General features: G+C 36.9%; 2 protein-coding genes across 2 annotated transcripts; one reads left to right on the top strand and one right to left on the bottom strand.

Moving 5' to 3' along the window:
- Positions 1-325: 325 nt before the first annotated feature.
- On the top strand, positions 326-9,424 carry LOC104471748 (serine/threonine-protein kinase Nek5-like; the record flags this gene model as incomplete). The annotated part of the gene is made up of 11 exons (XM_010087210.1): positions 326-392; positions 733-852; positions 2,090-2,173; positions 2,278-2,382; positions 3,616-3,696; positions 4,547-4,615; positions 5,436-5,559; positions 5,748-5,879; positions 6,949-7,086; positions 8,682-8,760; positions 9,172-9,424. Coding segments are annotated over 11 exons (1,252 nt in total), but the record flags the coding sequence as incomplete, so codon positions are not given.
- Positions 9,425-10,846: 1,422 nt separating this feature from the next.
- ALG11 (ALG11, alpha-1,2-mannosyltransferase) lies at positions 10,847-15,257 on the bottom strand (the record flags this gene model as incomplete). Its single annotated transcript, XM_010087209.1, has 3 exons — positions 10,847-11,223; positions 13,379-14,310; positions 15,024-15,257. Coding segments are annotated over 3 exons (1,438 nt in total), but the record flags the coding sequence as incomplete, so codon positions are not given.
- Positions 15,258-15,608: the final 351 nt, after the last annotated feature.

The following is a 15,608-nucleotide window of genomic DNA, read 5'->3' as shown; positions in this document are numbered from 1 at the left end:
GCACTCTACTCCCTCATCCAAGTCGTTAACGCTTTCACATAATATTTATCAAATAAAAGGTAGAGAAGGACTTTGCTGCACTCTTCAGAAGGCTAATGTAACTGACATAATAGGAAGGGGAATGCCTGAAGTGGATATGTTTTCTTTGTGTTATTTTACTGTTGTTCCGTATTTACAAATATTTTATCCATATTTATATATTAATGTAGTACAAAGAAAGCTCTGTTTGTCATATGTGATAGAACCTATAGAGAATTATTTGTGCAGAAGATAGCAGAGTCTGTGAAATAAAGTATAGTATATGAACATCACTTTCTTCTCTCAGGCCTGCAGAGTATCTTCAAAGGCGTTTTGAAGCCCAACAGTACAAGATTAAAGTGGAAAAACAGCTGGTAAGTAAATACTGAATCATAGAATAAATCTGTAAAAGAAACTGAATGAAAATCCATAAGATGATCTGATGTCTTTCTAACAGCAAACTCTAACACTGACAGGAACAAATTTCTGCTCTAGTGAATTCATTGATCTTTTCCACAATGCTCATCTTGAGGTTTTATTTCCTAATACAAAACTATAGCAATGTAAAATTCTACTATAACTTTTTTCTCCAAAAATATACACTTGCCTTACTGCACACTTCAGTGCAACAGGGAGAGTGAATTGAGTGAGCACTGAAGGAAAACATTGTAAAGGAAAATTCCTTTGCCCTGGAATTTGTTTGTACATCCATAGGGACTGCGACCATCCTCTGCTGATGCATATCATGACCCAATACAGCAGGAGAAAATAAAGGAAGAGCATCTCAAAAATCACCAGCAGGACATGTCTAGAAAGAATGAATTGAAAGAACAGGTAAATTAAATATCTTCATTAGTTGCTTAAAGCTGTGTTCTTACACTCCTTGACAATAGTATTCTTTAAATAAGAGTTAATTATTTTCCATCTGATGCCTAGGAAAATATAAGGTGTTTTCATGGGGTTCCATCTTACATAAACTGGTGAAGACTTGAACAAAAGCTGATGTCCATAATAATTTCATAAACCATGGCCTTGATTTTTATTTCACTTGGACTGAGATCAGAGGAGTTACATCACTGCAGAAACTAATGCTGGAGGACAATATATCCTCACATTTACCAGTCAGAGAAAATAGTCATATGTGCATTATTTGTGTATGCATATTCATTGTTTGTTAGTCATACTGTAACATGTAGAATGTGATATATGTGATGCATACTACTTCCCTGGTATGTTATAACTTTTGGAGATTATTTTATACAGAAACAATATACTTTTCTGGTTTTGCTTTTTGCGTGACCAAGAAAACAAACGGATACTTCTTTCTTACATGAACACATGTAAATACATTTAATTTTTCTATCTTTGATTTATAAAAAAAATGTCTGAATAAATATTAATATATTAACTTTTACATAATGATCAAACATTGGAATAAGAACATACTCATCATGTACGCATTCTTCAGAGACTGTTGCTGTTTAGTTTCACAAAGTCTGTCCTAAATATACCAGAAAATTAAATTTTACAGATCTCTCCATTTGTAACATGAGTAAATTGGGACAGACTCTCATATAAACGGTAATAGTAAACAGTAACAAATCTGGCCAAATTTGAAGTTTTTGCTTCAAAGCATCAGAATGTTGAAGCGTCTCCAAGAAAAGATTTCTAGGTTTTGTTTTGTTTCAGGGAGCAGGTTGCAATACAATAAATAATACAAAATTTTATGTCCTAATTTCTAGTCCCCTATTTTTGGATTGCGACCTTAGAGTCATTGCTCGGACAGTCCTTAGGTTATTCTTGGAATTAGCTGGTTTAGATATAATTCTACAGAAAATATAGCATGAAACAGTCTGTAAAACTTCAAAAAGGTTAAAGTCTGGAAGAGTTATAACTCCAAAATGTCCTCTAATAGGAAGCATCCAGCAATCTTTAAAATTGGCAGTAAAGGACACTGATCCCTTTTTCTTGAATATACACAGTTTGATATCCATAGAATATTTTGTTTAGCTAGTGTTATTTCTATATGTATTTCTAATACATGTGTGTTCTGCTTACTGTTCTTTAATAGGAGTACCTGAAACAATTGCAGAAAATTCGGGAAGAATACCATAGTGATATAAAAGAATTCAGATTTAGAGCAGGAGTACTCCAGGTAACAAAGCTCAAACATACTGACAATTATATTTCCATTTTATTTTTTAAGCTAGTACACTTAATTAGAAATTTAAATTAACATTTTATAAAAATGCTCCCTAGGAGAATCAAAAAATACAAGATAAAACCTATCTTGTGAGGCAAGGGACAGCTGAGGACCAGTCTGAAACCAAGGGTACAGCTGGAAAAAGAGAGGAATCACTTCAGGTATCAGTACCATCTCCAAGTCTAAACAGACCTTTTTATGCAAGTCCTGCATGGTCTTTGATTCACTCTCTGTGACAAATCTGAAAAATGGTAAAGCTTAAATTGCATCTGATGCTTGCACCACATGTGAAAGTCTTCCTAGGTTCCCTTCATGAATATCCTGAAAAGTTTCTTTGTCTGCGTCCTGATGTGTTTTCGTAATTCTTTTTCATCTGTAAATATTAGGATGTACTTGTACTTAATTTCTTTGTTGTGGTATGTTTCTTTTCCTTGGTTTCTGAGTGAAGTAAAGAAGAAGCCACTCACAGTGCAAATCTTAATGAGAAATCTGTGCAAAAGATATAGCAATTCCTGAGAGCCCAGAGTAGTACTTTGTGGGAAGTGAGAATCCAGGTTTATGTGGACTCCTTACTTAAACAAAAATTTGGGAGAAGTGGGAGGAAAAGCGAGAGCCAAAGCTTTCCAGTTACAGGACTCCTTCACTTCTTTCTCATCAAATACTATCAGAGCAGTGGCTGGAATCAAGTTTCAGAATTTTTCCACTTTTACTTTGCAATATTGGCATCATGAACACCCGATGAGGTTTCCAGATGACATGGAGTTCTGCAGCAACAAGTTCAGTTTTCATCAAGTGAAATCAATGAAAGCCTCAATTTATGAAAGTTAATCTCAGTGTCCAAAGTCCCAGTCTATTCTGAAGGGAAAACAGCCCTGATCTAGCTACTAGGGTTCTTCAGGCAGGATTTGCCTTGTGGTGTAGGACTCCCTGCACTGTTCAGTAGCAAGGGGCAGACTTCCACATAAACCAGTGACAGACATTGCTACCCTACTGCAGCTGGAACTTCGGCCAAACCTACCAATATTAGCAGGATTCTCTTCAGTGATTTTCATGGATCCTGGATCTGGCTTTTGCTGAAATGAATTCACACATGACTTGATGGGATAAAGTAAGTTAGAGGCAACCAGAGCCACCATAGGACAGAAATTATATTCTCAATGATTTAATGGGAAATGCGTGATAATGAAAATGCTGGAGGAACTACATAGATATTTTTAAAAAGTAAAATCTGTGAATTGTTGTGTTTTCACCTGAGATTGAGGACATGCCCTAGTTGCAGCCGATCACTGAAGTAGCTGCATACAGTTATTTACTGTGCTTTAATCTGACATGTTCTAACATAGGATGTAGGAATATGAAGAGGGGTAAGTTGGGTTTTTTTTTCCTCCTTCCAGGACATGGAAGAAAACTTTAAACAAGTCAGACTCCAGGATAGGCAAGACCAAAAAATCTTAGAAAAGAAACATAACACAAAGGTATCCATCCTTATTATTGTATTTTTTTTCCATTTTCTTCTTATATCTGTGCATTTCAAATGATTGTGTTATCACAGTAGCTCTGGAAATCAAGTTATTTGAGAGTCAATGAAGAGTGCTGGTCTACTGTTAAAAGTTTCTGCAAGAAGGTAGAATCACTAAGAAATGCATAGCAGAGCTTTTCTGATCCTTTGAGGGAGAGACTCCCTTTAGATATTCCCAGATAGTCATTAATCCCTACCTATTCATCTTTTTATCAAACTGCCTTTGCAGTGTATGGAAACTCATGTTTAATTTTAAGTTAAGTCAAGTCAGGTTGCTAATTTCTTAACATTTTGTTGTAAAAATTATTCTCTGCAATGCTTCTTGAATTGTAGAACAGGATGGGAATTGAATGGAAATGCACACAAGATATTGAGAAGGTTTCTGACCATAAGATCATTGTGAAGTGGACTAAAAGTCTTCTGTGAAATATTGCACAAAAGCAGTACAGTATTAAAATTTAAATATTGGTTGAGAACCAGCTGTAAAAAGCAACTCTGTGTATTGCAAAGATTTGAATTAAATTATTATCAAGGATTTGAATTAAATAATTATCAAAGACACCTTCCCTTCAAGTCAAATGTGGATGCAATAACTTGAAAATATCCATAAACTGTATTGCAAGAAGTCTATTTTTGTCTGATTTGTTCAACTTTGATCTTGTTAAATAGAAGAAAAATATTGTTAAATAAGTTATTTTCAACAGGAGAATAATTTTCAAGTTTGTAGTTCTATATAAACTGCGTACAGTTAATTAAATGTTTTTATTTAATAAAATAAATTAATAAAGTGTGTGAATTTTATTTAGGGAGGAGTAAAGTTTGAAATTAATTTAGACGTATGTGTTCCTGAGGAAGACAGCATTCAAGAAGCAGAGGTACGTTGTAGTTACATCCAAAGCATTTACATTAGTAATCTGAAACTGTGACAGTGGCTCTGTGATCCAGGGTTTAATTGTTTCCAGTATCATCATGCTCTACCTTTGTTATAATGAAGCTTCCTATTGAGGATTTGTGGACATATTGCATATATCTGACCTTCTTCAAGAGGATAATTGCTTAGAAGAAAATTAAATTATATCTGGGTCAATATTTCACATGATAAAGGATGAACGACTACAGGTATTTAAATTTTGTAAATTGAGCTGAGGGGAAGAACTCAACTCAAAATTGTGTTAGTCTGCAAATACCAATTTGATTTGTAAATTGTTTTAGTACATTTCTGCTTCTTTTCACTAGTCTTGTATCACAAAGCAATAATAATATTGTGATGCATCAGATGTTATTTAAAAAAAAGTGGAAGTGAGACCACAGACAACATTATGTCATTTCTTTCGTTAAAATGACATTTCTAGCTGATCAACATGTAATAGCTACCTATTAAGATTTTTATTAGTATGTTAGAATTGTTAAAATATTTGTAACAGCAACCTCAAAAATGTAATTTCTTTCTAGTATATATATTATATATATATTATATAAAGCACTATTTTGTCATTCTGTTGTTTCACATCTCTGCAGAGCCCTCTGACAGGCAAATCATAATGTGACTTTTGAGTTCTGCTGCTTCTACTTTTTGTCATACAATTTTCCTGGGCATGCATGAGAATGGCTGGCAAACACAGTTAAGATGAGAAGTGATTAGTTATTGTCCCATATTTGTTTTCTCTTTCTGGAGTAACCTATTGTTTTTTGCAGGTACTAGATAAACTCTATGAGACTTTAACTTTTGTGGATGGTGAGAATCTTAAGGAAAAATCAGTGAAAGTTTATGAAGATCATATGGACAGAGCTTTGGAAGAACTATCTGGATACCAAACAGGTATTTCTTGGTGAAATGCAATGCTGAGCATTAATCCTGAAAATTATATAGGAGTTAGTTAAATTCAGTAACTCCAGGCTATAGCAAGTTTATCTGATGAGCTCTGTCTACATATCATATAATATAATCACACTGAAATCTATTTAAAAGAATTAAATAACTTTGCCTCCTCTTTTTCTTCCCCTTAGAGTCAAATGATATTGGTGATACAAAAGAAAACAGAAGACATTGGCAAGCTGGAGCCCCTCAGACACTACTGAATTTTTTAACTGATGCTGATGTCACATCTGTATGTCCTACTATGGCTGAAAATGAACTTGGTGAGAAAGTGTTGTTTTTCAGTGAAAGTAGGGAGCTGCTAAAATTCAGCCAGACTGCTTCCAGACCTTTGCCAAAACAATTCCATACCAGAATATTCACATAATCAGGCAGGCTTTTAATTGCAGAACTTCATAATAACTGACGTTATTGTATGTGTTAAGCCATGGAATGTAGTCGTCATCCTCCCCTCTGTCTAATATTGCTATCCTGTTGTGCTGCTCATACATATAAGAGAGCTGCTTTTTATGAATCACTCTGTGGCCTGAGTAACAAGGGCTAACAATGCCAGTCTATGCAGCTAATCAACACCACTTTCTTGGGCCTTGAGTTGATGACACACAAGAACTAAGGCGGCCAGTTGCCAATGCCACCCTAGGGTGTGGCAGAGTAGTGGTTTTCTGCTCCACATGCTCATGTTGCTGCACAGTCACAAGCGCATCCTCACACAGCTGTGGCTGTGGTGACACTCCTTTTCAGAAGAGGCTAACTGCTAAGTTTCTTGCAGTACCAGTGCATATATTCCCAAGCAGCCAGTTATCTCCAGTGACTGGGTGCTGCAAACAAGGAGCTTTTCCAGCATTCCAGCATGCTCCCAGCACCCCAGAGACACAGAAATAACCTTAAGACTTTGCATGGAGAGTGAAGACAAAGCAGAGTCTTGTTAGTATGCCACTTCTTGTTCATTCTGCCTTAGATCAAAGAGCATAGGGCGCAAGAGAAACAGGAGTTCCTTTGAAGCTTTTTCAGCACCAAGAAGCCAAGCAAGGACAGCTCAGTGAAGCTGCACCTGTCTGTTCCAGGCCTAATAAGCAGTTACTTGAGCATTAAAACTGGTGTTAGAAATTTTCAGTGACAAATAGTTCAAACTATTTTTTCTCTACAGTATCAATCAGATTAAATAATTATAAAAATATCAGGAGTATTCCACAAAGAAAAAAAAAACACACAGGTTCCAGCATTACTCAAAAGGAAGAAATCAGTGTCAAGACTAGAAAGTCTGAATCTGACAAAAGACAGTGCCAAGCCACAGTCATGCTTTAGTGACCTAAGAACCTTCCTGTTCTTCAGCTGACAGTGCTATTCTGCCTGAAGACATCCCAGAAAACAGGAAGCAGTGGAAACAAAAACCACCAGGGACACTCCTGAATATCTTAGCAAAAGCAGAGCTGTCTAGTGACTCCTTCATCCCTCTTGAAGAAGAAATAGGTAGGATGTTACTGTAAATTCTGCAAGTTTTTCTTCAGTGTATTATTTCTTCCACCATTGGCAGAGCATCTATAATGAGAACCAACATTCTGAAGCAGTTGCCAAACTAGAAGAACATGGGCAGCCTGTCCCAGCAGCCACTGCTCTGTGCCAAAGCAGTGAAAGGCCTCTTTCAGGACATTCCTGTTTTCAATACCATGGAAAAGGGCAAGCCCTACTTACCAGCTTACCTTCATATAGAATCTTTCATTTGCTTGGGTAGACAGAGGCAAGCTGCTACTGCCAGGAAATTGACCAGTCCCACAAACCTGGATCTAGTCCCTGCATCTGTTGAGGCTGAAGAATGTAAAAACCATTTATGCAAATATATGTACTTCCATAGAACAGCTGTAAATTGTAGTACATGCTGGCTTAAACTACAGTGGTTACTTACTTTACAAAATGGTCCATGCTGATACAGCTGACACTGAAATTGATTTGAACTCACAATGCAGCAAACTTCCCTAAAGTAACAAGGCTGTTTTAAAAATGACATTTACTTTGCATCAAAGTTGTTAGCTAAAAAGCCAGTGTATTTTCCCTGGAAAGATGCAGTAAATGTAACCAGACGTGGTTTTATGCACAATTGCCAATCTCCTGAATGTGTAATTGGATGACAGGACTTTTAAGCCAGCTAAATTGTACCGTGACAAGTTTCAACGATTTTATGGATTGTGGGAAGCAGCTTTCATTTGCAACTGTGCAGTCAGTTGCTAATTATGCCTCACATACATGTTTTCTCATAACATGACAAACTCTTTTAAAAATGACCCATCCTAAAGGCTAAACCAGTTAAATGTACCAGCTAAATTCCTCTCCTAAGACTATCTTTATTGCTTACATACTAAAAAAAAAAAAAGCAAAACAAATGAAATTCAAACCACTTTTTGCTAATGACAGCAGTTCACAGGGCTAAATAAGTCACACAAATATTCTAATTGCTGTTGCTTTTATCAGTTACATTTATTAAAATATGGCACTCTCTCAATACCCAGTTCTGCCCTGCTACTCAAGCTGACATTGTAGAGTACAGTGTTACCCAAACTGACAGATTTCTATTGGATCACATGCTGAATTAAGTCTTTATACTAAAACAACTACTTTTAGCATTGTTCTCCCCCCTTCAGGTTAGGGCTGCCCTTCAGCCTTTGAGAGCGAGAATTTTTAGGTAACCATAGCTACATCCAGGTAGTAATTTTCAATCTTTACCAAACAGTACTCCCCATTTTCAGTTTTCCACTGCAAAGGCAGTATTAGGAACGTAAACCTACTAACATCAGATTGCTTTTCTTACTTGACTTTTGTAGTCCTTTGGTTATGGTCTACAAACACACTAGGTTCCACTAAGCAGAAGTTACAAGCCACTGACTAGAACATGTGATCAAAAATAACAGAAGCATGGTATTTACATTGTTGTAATTTGAACAACAAAAAAAAATCAAGCATTTACTTATTTGCTATTACTTTACATGCACTTTTATAGGGAGCTAATATACAAATAAAGGAAAATTTATCTTTCTTTCCAGAAGGGAGATTAACTATGTTGCCTCCAAAAGAAAACAAGGAAGATGATTCAGAAACATACTCTGCTGTTGCTGAAGGCAGAATTGAGCCAAGATCAGATGATGAAGACACGTAAGTCAAGCACATCAGAAGACAAAGTCCATACAACTGAACAATTTTCATGAAATGACAGGTTGTTTTGCCTGAAGCTTTTTTCTGTTCTTTTAAATGCATAAATGAAAAAAACCTGACTTGTTTTACAGAGTCTGCTAATTTAATTTTTAATTCTGTAATTTAATATGTCACATGCCAATGCTGTCATTTCAAATGTTATGCAGAAGTATGAACATGGCTTTGCAGCTCCTGTTCTCTTATCATATAAATACAGGTAGACAGTATCATGGACAAAGAAGAAACAGTTCACATTACATGTGTCACTTGTATATTCTTTATAAAGGGTTTAAAAAAACCTCAAATACCTTGAAAAGAGGAGGCCTTGTAACAAAAATATATTTAATTAAATTATCTTGTTTTACTTTACAGAAATTTTGAAGATTCTGAAGATGAACTCAGACATGAGCTGGAGGAATCTCTGGAAAAAGTGGCAACTTCTCCATCAGAGAGAACCATGGAGTCTCCCATCCTTTCAATAAATAAAGGTCAAACAGATGAAGAAAAGATGAGTTTACTTTGCAAACTACTTGGAAAATTTGATGATGATTTAGAAAATAACTCTGGGTCATTTAGTGTTGACACACATAATGAAAAAGGCAAGCAGGAAGCAAGAGCTACTTAGAACACCAGCACAGTTAGTTTCAAAACTTGCTTGAAATTTCAGCAACATCAGTAACAAAATTTAAGGATAGTTGATATGAAATGCCAAGTGAATCAACTGCTTTTCAACAGTGCTAAATGATCCATTAGAAGTAATAGAAGGTTGTTACTATTTTGTTTAAAAGAAAAAAAAAACCAGGCTACCTTTCAGATGTCTAAATGTTGAAAAATCTTCATCCAGACTTAAATGCACTTGCATCTTTATTACTCTGAACTACCTGGGACATTTCTGACAACACAAGCTTGAGCAAATTTCTGATTGCATACTCTCTTTAACCATTTTTGTATCATGTAAGAAAGACTCCTAGTCAGTATATTTTATTTCCCTAGCGCAATGTTTTAAGCTCTTCCAGCTTTTCATATTCTCTGTGTACTGCCAATACAGCTTTATAAACAGTTTCATTTACACTGTACTGACCCTCCGTAGTATCACCAACTGCTCAGCAGTTTTATATAGTAGCAGTAAATGGGTCTATTAGCACTGTGAGAACTGTGCATACCCCAATTCCTAATAAAACAAAGGACAGTCCATTCTCCCAACCGTATTTTTTCATATACAAAATTTCATATAATCCAGGTGAAGCTTAAATAGAGGGAAAACCACATTCTAAAGTCTGATTTCAGTAGCTTTTTGCACTTCTCTGAGTTTGCTAAAATACAAAATACTGCTCTGATGGCTCAAAAAAGGACTGTTTTTCCATTTTTGATACAAAAGCAGATGTCCAATTTTTGAATATTTTGTTCACAGTGTTCTCAGCTATTATACAATAAGCAGTAGTTTAGGGCTTTAATGTACATGTTTGTATAGCATTTAATTATGCCCTCTGATCTAGACCCTTCTATTCCCTAGGAACAGATAAACCTTTCAATAGAGTAGGGTTGGAAAAATACCATTAAGTTGTCATACTGTGAAAGGACATGAGGAAATCACTAATATAAGGATCATAGACAAATGCAATTATTACACTTACTAGCAAAACCACCATATAATTAACCTAAAGGAATCACTGCAGATAATGAAATCTCCAGAACCACAATTCAAATCCCACATAATAGAATTTTGCCACACAATGGGGGACAGCAAACTGAAAATGTGCTACAGATTCTGGAAAAAAAACTTCTGGGTACAAAAGCTATCAAACAAAAATGTTGACTTTAAAAAGTGTGACTGGGTGAAGAGTCATTAAATGGGTGGACATTGAAAAGGACTCAATAAATAAAAGAATTTCCAGATGCAATTCTGTTACCAAGGAAATATGGTGGTTCTGTGAATCCAGAGGGTTTTGCAGGGCACTGTACTGTCATGTAGTCAACACTGAAAATTTTCAGGAGCATTTCTTTCCCAGTCAAAAAATCTCTATTACATAAAGTAGATACCCTGACAGAAAGAAAACATCTCTTTATTGAATTGGATCAAGGGATCATAGATTAGATATATTCACAGGTGACACACAGTCAAATATAAAAAGTTAATTTTATTCATATACATTTATTTAAATAATGGCTCCACAGATAACAGGAATGTCTCTTCAAAATGCTGGTCAGAAAACCTGTGGACAGAGCGACGAGCATTTTCTCTGATCTCTAACCTTTTTTCAGGAGACAAGGAGAGGATATAAGCCATCGTCTCAGCATAATTATCCTCGTTTTCAGCTAGGAAGCCTGTAATATGTCCTTCATAGGGTACCACAATATCTAATTTGGGGCCTCCAGAACTGTGAGCCAAGATAACTGTGCCAGCTGCCATACATTCAACTACTCCTGTAAAATACAAAAAAACCACTGATATGAATGTGCATATCACATACTTTGGCTTTCTATAAGACATTAGAAAGTTAAAACTGCAGTAAAATCCACACAGAATTATATGTTACTATAGACTGCCTTTCTAGATCAGTTTGAAAAATAGAGTAAATGGTCTCAGAAGAAAAACAAGTTTTTCAGTCCTCAGGACTGAAATCATAAGTTTCTCTTAAACACATAAAACTAAATCTAGAAATCAGATATAATTGGTTAAGTTGTGGTTCTTTTAACATGTTTGATTTACCTGAGATAGATTATATCGGCAGTATATATAGTGAAAAAAAAGCTAGACATTGAAAAAAATGTAAAGATAAACATGGAAGGTGGTTCTGTGACAGAACACTTCATAGTTCTGTTTTGCTCTGTAACAGTACACTGTTCTGTTCCGGGACAGTACAGTCCTGTTCTGCTCTGTGAGGGAACACTGTAACACTGGCTTTATGGTATGGTGGCAGCTGCAGAAAAAAAAAATAGAGCTGAAGGTAACTGTATTCATTTACTCATTCACACTGACGATTTTTAACATTTAGAAAGATACTGAGAGAAGAGCTGACTGTGCACATTTCAATCTGATGATATTTAGAAGTTCAGTATTTTGCAGATTAACGAATCTTTATAGCTTTTGACAATTCAAGAAGACAAACTAGTAAAAATTGGTATTGCTGCATCTGTATTTTTGACAGAAGAAGTTTTAATGAAGTGGGAATCTGATAGTAAGCCTTCCTCGAACAAAATCAGTGACATAGGAATGGCATGGAATGTATACATCAACTCTCATCCATGCTTCCAGAACAGACCTCAGAAATCACTTTAATTGCTGATTCTTCTCAGTACTGATTTGATTTTTTATAAGTTCCTCTAGCTCAAAAATTTCCAACTATAAATAATGCTCCAAAGCTTTGGAACATGTTTTTCACAGGTAAAAAGCCCTTGGAGATGAAGCTGAAATCATGCTGAAATTCAAAATCACAGTGTGACTGTATCACTTAAAAAAATCCCTGTTTTGTGGGGGAAAAAATACGAGAAACCATTATTTCAATTTTGTGGCAGTTGCTTCTGGGAGACACTTCAGAGTGAATTTTTTTTATATTGAGTTCCTACAGAGTATAAACTACTACTCCTGATACTTACTTAACTTGTATTCTAATAAAGTTTGATGACATTAACTGCAGTTTAGTCACATTATAGCCAAGCACGGTATCCATCTGCTTGTCTGCTGACTTACCCTGCTGTAGATTTATGTCAGATGGGCAATCTTACGTTCCATTTCAAGGTCAAGACTCAACTAACTCCAATAAACTGAGCCCCATACCTTAATTCTGTACAACAGCACGTGGCAAACTAGGTCCCAGCTCCTCTTTGGCATTCTGCTCCATGCCACAGCAACTGACTTAAGGACTTAATTGCCTTAGCACAGGCACCTAGCACAATGAGATGACCATGGGTACCTGGTGGCATCTACAAGGTGCTTACAAATGAGAGACAGGACCCATGGGAGACTCACACCTCAGAAACTGCAGCTAGAGCCCCACGACATATATTAGACATTTCAAATGTCAGTTAAGGCAGGTGAAACACAATCAAACTCTCTACACATGGATGTCTGCACATGAACTGTGCCTAAGCTCCCCCCTGCAGTCAGCAGAGCCAACAGGGCACAACCTGTGGTGCTTAAACATAAGTACCTGCTGCCTTCTGAGGATCTTTTGGGTATGGAAGGCACCTGTGCAATGCTGGCAAACCTGACACAGGACCTTAGGGTGACCCATGACCTTGAAGAGTGACAGCTGGAGGTCAGGCAGGACATCTCGGACAGCACAGAAGGGACTACCTGTCTGTTTAGGCGACTAGAAGATGCCCATAATTCACAGTCTACGACATCTACAGCGCTATAGCTTGCACTACAGTCGCACATAGTGGTTGGTCATCTGAATTGGTCCTGTAGGCTTTACCTCAGCTAGATTGCCTCTGATGAGAATGGGAGTTACCTGCTTGGCATGCAGACCTCTATGCTTAGACACCTACATGGAAGAGCCTCAACCATGAACTGAAGCCCTCCCCAACTGTGTCCCCAGCTGGTACAAACGGCTGAACACTGAGGAAAGATACTGACCGATCCCGAAGTGTTCATTCCACATTGTATGCAGGCCGATGGTGGCCTCAGCCAGGTGTCTCTTTAGCTCCTCAAAGGGAATGTTTATTCTGAATGTCACATCATTGAGAACTCCCAGCTCTTCACAAAGACGTTTAAGGTTATTTACACGCTCTTCATCTTGCTGATTACGACAGCCTCCAATTAAGATAAGCTTCAATGACAAAGGCTGCCCCAGTCTCTTCTCTTTCAGCAATTTAGCAAAGGCTCTGATTTGCAAAGGATGATCTTTTTCAGGCCTGAACTGGCTGACAGAAACAATGGAATGTTCAGTGGTACTCTTTTCCTCTTCCAATGGAATATCCATGAAGGTCTGAACATCACATGGTGGATACACAACACTAGTGCAAGCCCCAGCTCTCCAGAGGGAAAGGATGTGATTTAGTGTCCAAGAAGAATTAACCATAATCACATCACTGCAGGAACCAACCAATCCATATATGAAAGCAAAGAAGTAGTAGTAGACAAGTTTAAATTTGCTGAGAAGAGGATTGTTTGTAATGAAGGCTGCATTGTTAAACCTGGTATCCTGACTCCTAACGACAGAAAGCATATCAGTGCTGATAGTGGGATAATGGACATAGCATCCAACGCGACAACCTCCTAAATATTTAAAGAGGGGAAGCGTGAATGCATACCCCATTGAGTCAATATAAATATCAGGAACACACTTCAGAAGAGCTTCCCAGCCAAGAAACACTGATCCTAAACTTTGTCCCAGCAGAGTGAAGTGAGGGTAAAGAGAAGCTTCCACAAGGTAGCGTTTTTCTAGAAATACGAACTTCACAGGATAAGTTAGTTTAATATTGAATCTTCTGAAAGCACCTTCTATGATTTCTTCTCCAGTGGCATGTCTATCACCAGTGTAAACAACACACGTTACATTTCTGTACCTGTTAAAGAAAAAGAATTTCATACATTCTTCTCCTCAAATTTTGTAACATGAAACTAAAATATTATTCATTCAAATTACTCAAAAGTTACGTGAGAACAAATGTCTGGCCTAGCTCTGAGATTCTTTTAACTGAATTATACTTTTCCTTATACTTCCACTGTTTTTTCTGATCTGCTAAAAAAACATACGGCTAAGGACTTGGGGAATTATTTTTTTTTTTAGTAGAACATAAAAGGAGCTCAGTATTACTGTACAGACAACGCCTTGCTCCACGTTACGAGATGTCTCTCTAGTGCACAGCCTGAGTAAAATGTAGAAGATTGTGCAAGCCAGTGCATGTCCTAGTGTTAAATCCACTTCAGATATTAACTTGTTTTGCCTCCTGCACTAAGAGGCATATATGAAGATTACCAGTTTTCTGCTGACGAGTTATGCCCATACAAGTTCCATACCAGTACAGGAAAACTGATGAGGGAGGAGGGGTTCTCCCAAGGAGAGAGAAAAGTGAGAGGTGCCACAGGAGGACAGATCAAACTCTGGGTAAAGGGATGAAGTGGAATGGTGCAATCAAGTGAAACTGTGACATAAAAAGAATGCAGGACTAGTAGATAAATGATACCTACTTAAGTATCTAAAAAGCTGAAATATGCATAAATAATACCATCAGTAGCTCAGAATGAAATACCGTACTTGATAAACATATATGCTTACTTTTTCTGGAGTGTTCTTATGGCACACCACAAGACTCTCTCCCCTCCACCACCTGCATTGCAATATGGGTGAAAAAACGCAACCAGCAATGGCCGCTTCCCATCTTTTCCTGCTGTTGTCAACTGTTTTTTCCTTTGTTGTATCCAGAGCCGTATTCCCCACAGTAGTACCACCAAGCAGACACAAAGAATTCCACTTAGAAATAATGCAGGGATTAACAATGAGCACAGCAATCTGAAACAAGCCGGAAATTTTAAAATACAAAATTGCTTTAAAGAAATACAATGTATGAAATTGAGAGAGAAGAGCTTACAGGTAGAGCTACAGGGAGTTCAGCAATTTATTGAGTTCTTCTAATCTCAGAAATTATTGATATCTGGGTATCATTTCAACAATTATAGAAAAAAAACCTCACTATTGTACACTGTTTAGCCCACTATATTGTTCCTACTGTTACCTCTCAATCATTTATTACCGTTTATTCATGCCATATATCTGTACCTATCTCCATGTGCTATATACACTATAAAGCTTGCACGCCCTTTGCAATCTGGCAAAACACATCTAGCAGAGAGACTTCTAAAT

The sequence above is a fragment of the Pterocles gutturalis genome, unplaced genomic scaffold (assembly GCF_000699245.1).
Source record: "Pterocles gutturalis isolate BGI_N339 unplaced genomic scaffold, ASM69924v1 scaffold52791, whole genome shotgun sequence".
In the NCBI taxonomy this organism is placed as follows: domain Eukaryota; kingdom Metazoa; phylum Chordata; class Aves; order Pterocliformes; family Pteroclidae; genus Pterocles; species Pterocles gutturalis.
The sequence above is the reverse complement of the archived record's forward strand: the minus strand, read 5'-3'. Positions and strand labels throughout refer to the sequence as shown.